At 42.1% G+C, this 9,169-nt stretch overlaps 1 protein-coding gene across 1 annotated transcript in view; it reads left to right on the top strand.

Moving 5' to 3' along the window:
• crispld1b (cysteine-rich secretory protein LCCL domain containing 1b) overlaps positions 1 to 8,966 on the top strand; it is a 12,062-nt gene extending 3,096 nt beyond the window's left edge. The window contains exons 5-14 of the mRNA XM_056293863.1: positions 1,404 to 1,504; positions 3,128 to 3,295; positions 3,435 to 3,495; positions 4,402 to 4,468; positions 4,767 to 4,897; positions 5,004 to 5,047; positions 6,795 to 6,867; positions 6,973 to 7,042; positions 7,814 to 7,947; positions 8,908 to 8,966. Of these exons, the coding sequence (XP_056149838.1) occupies positions 1,404 to 1,504; positions 3,128 to 3,295; positions 3,435 to 3,495; positions 4,402 to 4,468; positions 4,767 to 4,897; positions 5,004 to 5,047; positions 6,795 to 6,867; positions 6,973 to 7,042; positions 7,814 to 7,947; positions 8,908 to 8,959 (901 nt within the window). The 3' untranslated portion in view covers positions 8,960 to 8,966. The remainder of the gene's footprint in view (positions 1 to 1,403; positions 1,505 to 3,127; positions 3,296 to 3,434; positions 3,496 to 4,401; positions 4,469 to 4,766; positions 4,898 to 5,003; positions 5,048 to 6,794; positions 6,868 to 6,972; positions 7,043 to 7,813; positions 7,948 to 8,907) is intronic.
• Positions 8,967 to 9,169: the final 203 nt, after the last annotated feature.

Below are 9,169 nucleotides of genomic sequence, written 5' to 3'. Positions count from 1 at the left end.
CTCCCTTCTGGTCGAAGGTATAGATACTTCAAGATCAGAACCAACCGAGCAAAAAACTCTTTTATTCCCATGGCAATAACTCAATTAAATAAGATGCGGTAGCCATGGAAATTCTAGGGAAATACATGGACAAGGGGATGTGAAATACCTGGATACATAGGGGAAGTGCAGTATACTCACTATTTATTCTTATTACAATTGTTGGTATACATTTATTGACATGCACCTTAAATACCTTCCTGGATTGTGATGATATCTATGATGGCTGCTATAGATGATCGTTGACCATTGTTTTTGTTTATCTGGTGTGCTTTAAATGTGTCTTTATGTTCTGTGCTGTAGCACAAATTGCCTCTCAGGGGACATTAAAGTTTTCTAAGTCCAAGTCTAAGGTATAGTAAATTGCATGGAAATTTGTCGTGGTGGCACTGATGCCACCACAAACGAAGTATATAGAAAGCTATACTTAATGGAGGGCAGCAGAAAGTAACATACACCTCCAACAAACACTTCAAGATGTCTAATAGAATTAAAATAGCTAAAGCTAATAAGTCGGCAATACTGGTCCTTTTGCATGTTTTAGCCCATTTGCTAAAAAAATCTATATACTTTACATCACTTCTGACATTTTCAATGCATACCATAGTTCTTTAGATTTTTAAATGTTTTTCCTACCTTCCAACCAGTCTGTGTGTCCAATTCATTTCAGTATGGTATGAATGTCAATTTACAGAGACTTAAAACTCGCTTTAGATAGGTAATCCATCACACGGAACATTTTGTCGCCATTATTTGTTGGTCAAAGTTACCTTATCATTGTGGGGTAAATCAGTTCAAAACATGGATTGATTTGAGAAGTTGTCTGGTGTGTCACAACACATTTGAAGACACCTGCACAATGGAATCTAGTATGTCCCTGGAGGTAGTCCCTGGAAAAAAGATCATTTTACAAACAAAAACCAAACGCCACTGACTTCTTCTTGCTGACAGAAATATTGGCTAGAGAAGCAGTGAACTTTAAGGTGGGCTCGTCATCTGAACGTTTCATTTAATGAAAATAGGGAAATCAGGTAATTATTCAAAAATCTGAAAGCAAAACAACAACCATGGTATGCTCTGGAAAACGGTTGTGAGTAATGTAGGCATTATTTGTAGTAAAACATGCAAAATACCGGTACAGACCTTGAAGGTAGTTTAGACTCTTCCACATCACGCATGTCCTTCTTCTTTTTCTTATCAAAACTCGCATCAAAGGGTTTGCACTAAAATGAAAAAAAAAACTGCAGTTGTGTTCACAGACCCAGTTTTTGTCCTTTGAGGCCATCGACCATCAGCGAACTCGTTGAACTTCCTGAAATCCTTTTCCTCTGTCATAAATCTCCCTGTTGTGTTGGTGTTTTCAGGGGGAATTGGTGGGGTCACGCTCCGTACAAACATGGGACTCCCTGCTCCGCCTGTCCAGCCAGCTATGCAGGAGGCTGCAGGGACAACCTCTGCTACAAAGGTACATTGTGTTTGGGAGAGGTTTGTGCTGCTCCCATAGGCCCTGTTCACTCTACAGTTAACTACGATTGTAGCTCCTCATTTTAGCACTTAATCTGGTCGAGTTCACTCTGAGTTCGGTTGTTAAAAGGAGCAACAAATGGTAGTAACAAGTCCTTTTTGAAACAGGTCGTGATAATCAGTTGACTCCTGTTTCTATGCAAATGAGCTTGGCTGTCCGTGTATGGGCAGGAACGAGAGGCGACAACTGTTAGTTGATGTGCAGTTTTGAACTGTGCAATGCTCCCTGAACATTTCCTTCCCCTTCAAAACAATGGCATGGGTGGCAGATTGTGATTCAACTTGGACATACACTGAGACAAATGCTGAGAACAGTGTTCCTATATATATAAACTTAGCACAAAAAGTAAAGAAATGTGTGTTTGGTAGATTATTTCTTTGTTGTAACAATGCTTCTTGGCAATAAATATTATATCAGGCACCTGATTGTCAGCACCTGGGGTACCAGAAGCTCAAAACAAGAGTCAATAGCAACAGCAAAATAAGCTGTTTGGCATTGGCAGAGAAGATTTGGCAAATTTTTCATGGCCGCAACCCACATACTCAGCTTTGCTGCTTATCCCACAAATGCATGCTCCTTACAAATGTGGCACCATTTAAAAAGGAAATAAACAGGCTTTCCAACGGTATAAGATTTATTGCCAAGAAGCATTGTTACAACAAAGAAATAATCTACTAAACACAAATTTCCTTACTTTTTGTGTTAAGTATATATATATATATATATATATATACACACACACGCGCAATTTTTTTTTAAAAATTTCCCCCTTTTTCCTCCCCAATTGTATCTGGCCAATTACCCCACTCTTCCAAGCCGTCCCGGTCGCTGCTCTGTCCTCTCTGCCAGTCCGGGGACGGCTGCAGACTACCACATACCTCCTCCGATACATGTGGAGTCACCAGCCGCTTCTTTTCACCTGACAGTGAGAAGTTATGCCAGGGGGACATAGCGCATGGGAGGATGACGCTAGTTCCCCCATCCCCCCCTCTCCCCAAAAGGCACCCCGACCGACCAGAGGAGGCGCTAGTGCAGTGACCAGGACACATACCCACATCTAGCTTCCCACCCGCAGACACAGCCAATTGTGTCTGTAGGGATGCCCGACCAAGCCGGAGGTAACACGGGGATTCGAACTGGGATCACCGTGTTGGTAGGCAACGGAATAGACCGCTATGCTACCCGGACGCCCCATTGTTTGGTGTAGTTTGTAATACAGTGACTTGCCTTTGTTTGTTACTTTGGTCCAAGGATTGCATTTTTACAAGAGCTGATGACAAACGAACAACAAAAGCTGCAGCACCTTGTTTGTAGTTCTCACTGATGGAGGGACAGAACGGGAAAATCACGAATTTCAGCTTTAACATTTATACCACCTCCTAATACTTGCTCTTAATCTGATCTGGTTCCCCTCTTTTTAAATTATTAATCAAAAATATTTCCTGTTTTCTTCTGAATTTGACCAACATTCTTTTATGGATATTAAAAGTGATTCAAATTCATAAAATATATTCTTATTTCTTTTAATACAAACCTTACAGCATGTTTTGGTCATGTTTTCAGATGGGGGCGTCGAGAGGCGTCCGGCTCCTGAGTTAGAGGAGACTAACTACATCGAACCAGACCCCGACCGAGTGCGGGACAGGGAACCCCAACCCAGGGCTCAGTCCCCAAATCCCCCGCCGGATTTTAACCTGGAGCGGAACCAGGTGGTCAGCACAGAGCAGATGTGTAAGGACATGAAACATGTTTGTTTTTGTAAATACTGAAATATCCACTAACTTCTGTGTTATTTGCAAAGACGATTCAATTGTTCTGTGCTGCTTTGAGCACAGTAGCGAATCATATATAATTGTTTTTGTTGCTTTAGGTCAACAGGTGGAGTGTGACACTAAGCTGAGAGATCAGTGCAAGGGAACAACTTGTAACAGGTGCTCACTAACAAATATAAAACTGAACCGGAAAATCGGTCTAACAGTACTCGTAGTTTTACACATTCAACTCCCTGTTTGGTTTAACAGATGAGTCGCGTCACTGCATTAAGACAATTGAAATAGTGTCCTGTAAATCATCCTGCCCCCCTCAAAAAGAATACTTTATTAAAGGGAAATTCCGCTGATTTTTAGCTTATTTCCATGTATTAATTATCGTATAGCATGTATAGCATCAATGACTGCTGGGATAGGCTCGAGCATCCCACGACCCTGATTAGGATAAGCAGCTTGGAAAATGGATAGATGGATGGATGGATGCATAGCATTTTGTAACGTACACAATACTTAGCAAACCGGCTAAATTAAGCCATCCCCTCACATCAGTGGATGGTGGAAAAACTACAAGGCTGATTGGATGAGATGCTCATTTTCTAATCTCCGCCATTGAGAAACTCTGCGGCAATGCATGCTGGTACATCTAGGTAATGTAGAACAGCTCTCTTGGTGGGCGAATGTTGATTTCTATCAAAATGAATTGCACGGAAGCAGTTATAATTTTGAGTAAATAGACCACCAACACTCACCGGATGTACATATTATTAGTGGTGAAATTTCCCTTTAACTTTCACGTTTTTTACCTAAACTAGATACTAGTATACGTTATGCTGTGTTATATGGCGTATCACACACATCAAGCTCTCACAAATTCCTAACAATACTGTTTGACACCCCCCCCAACCATTGGCATGCAGGTTCACATTAGATTGCCATGGTGTTCCTGTTTGCTTCACAAATTTTGAAGACTTAAGAATCTTATTTGGGCTCAAAATGTTTCATATATGGGGAAAACTTGTGTTGGCATATTTATCTTACATTTAAATATCTCACATTTTCTGCTCCTAGGTATGAGTGTCCACCGGGTTGCTTTGACAGGCCAGGAAGAGTGGTGGGGACTGGATATTATGATATGGTAAATTATCGTTTGGTCCATCCTCTTGACTTTTCATGATAACTTCCCATACTGACTAAAGGTTAAGAAATGTCTTAGAAAATCACCTATTATCTCATCTATACCTTTACCTATGTCAATATATACATATATATTTATGTTTAAAGTTCCCGAGATAAATATTCACATGCACGCACGCATGCACGCACGCACACACCCACACACAAACACATAATTGACATTAACGGCTGCAGGAGGGGCTGACTTTCTGCTCTTTGTAATTCAATTGTTTAATTTTTATTTTTTTCCTTTGCTTCAGCAATCCAGTATCTGTAAGGTTGCGTTACATGCCGGCATTATTGACAATGATGGAGGATGGCTGGATGTGACGAGACTTGGAAGAAAACAACAGTTCACAAAGTCATACAAGAATGGCATCCAGTCAATTGGGTACAAATTAGTCTGTGTTTGGTTCATATGTCAACAGAGGTTTATTCAATCCAGTAGGCTACAGATGTATGTTTCCCTCATTAACATCCACTGCTCACACTTGCAGGAAAAACAGAAGTGCAAACTCCTTCAAAGTAGCCACAGTGCCTGGTGAGAAGTATACAATCTATCACAATATATGCACAGTGAAGGTCAAATTGTTGCATCGTCTATGAAGATACAGTTAGGTCCGGAAATATTTGGACAGTGATACAATTTTTATAATTTTGGCCCTGTACGCTACCACAATGGATTTGAAATGAAATAATCGAGATGCATTGAAGTGCAGACTTTCTGCTTTAATTTGAGGGTATTTACATCAAAATTGGAGGAAGGGTTTAAGAATTGCAACAATTTTCATACATAGTTCCCTCATTTCAAGGGACCTAAAGTAATTGGACGATTGACTCAAAAGCTGTTTCATGATCAGGTGTGGGCTATTTCCTCGTTATTTCATCATCAATTAAGCAGGTAAAAGGTCTGGAGTTGATTTCAGGTGTGGCATTTTCATTTGGAAGCTGTTGCTGTGAATCCCCAACATGCGGTCAAAGGAGCTCTTAATGCAAGTGAAACAGGCCATCCTTAGGCTGCAAAAAAAAGAAAAAATCCATCAGAGAGATAGCAGAAACATTAGGAGTGGCCAAATCAACAGTTTGGTACATTCTGAGAAAAAAAGAACGCACTGGTGAGCTCGATAACACAAAAAGGCCCAGACATCCATGGAAGACAACAGCGGTTGATGATCGCAGGATCCTTTCCATGGTAAAGAAAAACCCCTTCGCAACATCTAGTGAAGTGAAGAAGACTCTCCAGGACGTAGGCGTATCATTATCCAAGTCTACGATGAAGAAATGAATTCACAAGAGCAAATACAGAGGGTTCACCACAAGGTACAAACCATTCATAAGCCTCAAGAATAGAAAGGCCAGATTAGAGTTTGCCAAAACGCATCTAAAAAAGCCAGCCCAGTTCTGGAACAGCATTCTTTGGACAGATGAAACTAAGATCAACCTGTACCAGAATGATGCTTGGAACGGTTCATGATCCGAAGCACACCACATCATCTGTAAAACATGGTGGAGGCAGTGTGATGGCATGGGCATGCATAGTTTCCAGTGGCACTGGGTCACTAGTGTCTATTGATGATGTGACAGAAGACGGAAGCAGCCGCATGAATTCTGAAGTCTATAGGAATATTATGTCTTCTCACATTCAGCAACATTGATTGGACGGCGCGTCACAGTACAGATGGACAATGACCCAAAACATACTGGGAAAGCACCCCAGGAGTTTTTCAAGGCAAAGAAGTGGAATATTCTACCATGGCCGAGTCAATCACATGATCTCAATCCGATCGAGCATGCATTCCACTTGCTGAAGACCTGCAAACAAACAACAACTGAAGATGGCTGCTGTCAAGGCCTGGCAAAGCATCACAAAGGAGGAAACCCAGCGTTTGGTGATGTCCATGGGTTCCAGACTTCAGGCAGTCATCACCTGCAAAGGATTCTCAACAAAGTATTAAGAATGAACATTTTATTTATGATTATATTCATTTGTCCACTTACTTTAGGTCCCTTGAAATGAGGGGACTATGTATGAAAATTGTTGCAATTCCTAAACCCTCCCTCCAATTTTGATGTAAATACCCTCAAATTAAAGCTGAAAGTCTGCACTTCAATTGCATCTCGATTATTTCATTTCAAATCCGTTGTGGCAGCGTACAGGGCCAAAATTATGAAATTGTGTCACTGTCCAAATATTTCCAGACCTAACTGTATGTTCATTAAAACTGTGTACCTTTGTAGATTTGTACACTGTAAAATCCATTCAGTATTGCTGTGTCTCTTTCTCCCAGTCAAAGCAGTAACATGTGAGACCACAGTGGCAATTTTCTGCCCTTTCAAGAAACCTGTACGGCATTGTCCCAGGTAAGCATCTTATTTAAGAGGCTCAAACCTCCTAACCACCAACATAGATCCATTTGCATATACTGTAAATGCCCTGTGGTCTAAAGTGAGATGTTTTTCCTTTAGGCTGTACTGTCCCAGGAATTGTTTGCCTAACAGCCAAGCCAAAGTCATTGGAACAAAATATTACTCAGATGTAAGTTCTTTCATATCAATTCATCATCTTATCCAAGTGACCATTGCACTCTCATAAGACCATGGTCATACAAATCGAGGAGTTTGGTTAACCAATTATTGAATCATTGCAGTCAAACTCACATGACGACCTACAGTTGAGCTTTCATTGTTCAGTGCATTTCTCAGTAAGCCAAGGGAAGGTACAATGCAACATTAAAATATTACCCAGGAATGGCGTCCAGGTGGTGTGGCAGTCTATTCCGTTGCCTACCAACACAGGGATCGCCAGCTCGAATCCCTGTGTTACCTCCAGTTTGGTCGGGTGACCCTACAGACACAATTGGCCGTGTCTGCGGGTGGGAAGCCGGATGTGGGTGTGTGTCCTGGTCGCTGCACTAGCGCCTCCTCTGGTCAGTCAGGGTGCCTGTTCGGGGGGAATAGTGTGATCCTTTCACGTGCTACGTCCCCCTGGCAAAACTTCTCACTGTCAGTTGAAAAGAAGCGGCTGGCGACTCCACATGTATCGGAGGAGGCATGTGGTGGTCTGCAGCCCTCCCTGGATGAGCAGAGGGGGTGGAGCAGCAACCAAGATGGCTCGGAAGAGTGGGGTAATTGGCCAGATACAATTGGGGAGAAAAATTAAGAAATATATATATTACCCAGGAAATATTGGTTAAGTATGATAACGACTGGTCAAGTATGATAATGACTGTGTGTATAACATTTGCATTTCTTCTTATGAAAGTGGCATACATAGTGTTGCATCAAGTAAGTACAATCTGTGTCTCAGAAATCCAGTATCTGCCGAGCGGCCATCCATGCGGGAGTGATTCAGAATGACTCGGGAGGCTACATAGATGTGATGCCTGTGGATAAGAGGGGACAATATAGTGGCAGCTCTCAAAACAGCATCACTTCAGAGAGGTACAATAGAAACTAAGAGATGTAATTTTTACATTTACTCACTTGACAGATGCACTCATCTAGACTGACTTACAAGAAAGTCAGCAATTGGTGTCCGGGTAGCGTAGCGGTCTATTCCGTTGCCTACCAACACGGGGCTCTCCGGTTCGAATCACTGTGTTACCTCCAGCTTGGTCAGATGTCCCTACAGACACAATTGCCCATGTCTACGGGTGGGAAGTTGGATATGGGTATATGTCCTGGTCACTGCACTAGCGCCTCCTCTGGTCGGTCGGGGCTCCTGTTTGGGGGGCAGGGGGAACTGGGGGGAATAGCGTGATCCTCCCACGCACTATGTCCCCCTGGTGAAACTCCTCACTGTCAGGTGAAAAGAAGTGGCTGGCGACTCCACACGTATCGGAGGAGGCATGTGGTAGTCTGCAGCCCTCCCCGAATTGGCAGAGGGGGTGGAGCAGCGACCAGGACAGCCCAGAAAATATGGTAATTGGCCAAGTACATTTGGGAAGAAAAAGAGTGGGGAAAAAAGCCAAAAAGAAAAAATAGAAAGTCAGCAATTACCACTCACTACATGATTATCATATCATTGTGCTGTATGAAATAGTAGTTGTGCACTTGCTACAAAGTATTCATGTCATAGCAGTACTATATGTAGTATTAACAGTAGTGGTTATAGTACAAATATGATAACTGGCCAAAAGTATATTTGATATGCATTTTTTCTGTGTTGAAGATTGAATCCAGATCTGGGTTTTCTGTATTGCACTATAATAATCATATAACTGTATGCATTACATGAGTTACTACAGCCTGTTTGGTAAAATGTTCTAGAAGAGCATTAATGATCCTCGTCATTTAAATGTAGGAACAGATCCATAATCTGAAATGCAACCTAATAATCTACTGTGCAAATGCTCATGCATTTGTACCCATTCTCTCCCCTGCTCTCTCCTGTTTTTCCAGCCTAGTCAACCCCACAGGTGGCAAAGCCTTCAGAGTGTTTGCAGTCATCTGAAAAACCAGGCTCAAAGAAAAGGCGGAGTGCTCATTGAACACCAGCCCCTCCACATCCAGCAAACCCGCTCATTATCATCTCACAACCTAGAATTCCTTTCACACCAAACTGATTCGGCATCTCACACAGCCTGCGACGCTAAAACTACAATGCGAAGCTCATCAGTCTCATTTAGCTACAGCCTCAAGTGAATAGGCATCTTGTATAAGC

This window comes from Lampris incognitus, chromosome 14 (genome assembly GCF_029633865.1).
Source record: "Lampris incognitus isolate fLamInc1 chromosome 14, fLamInc1.hap2, whole genome shotgun sequence".
Classification (NCBI taxonomy): Eukaryota; Metazoa; Chordata; class Actinopteri; order Lampriformes; family Lampridae; genus Lampris; species Lampris incognitus.
Note: the sequence above shows the minus strand (reverse complement) of the source record. Positions and strands in the feature narration are given on the sequence as shown.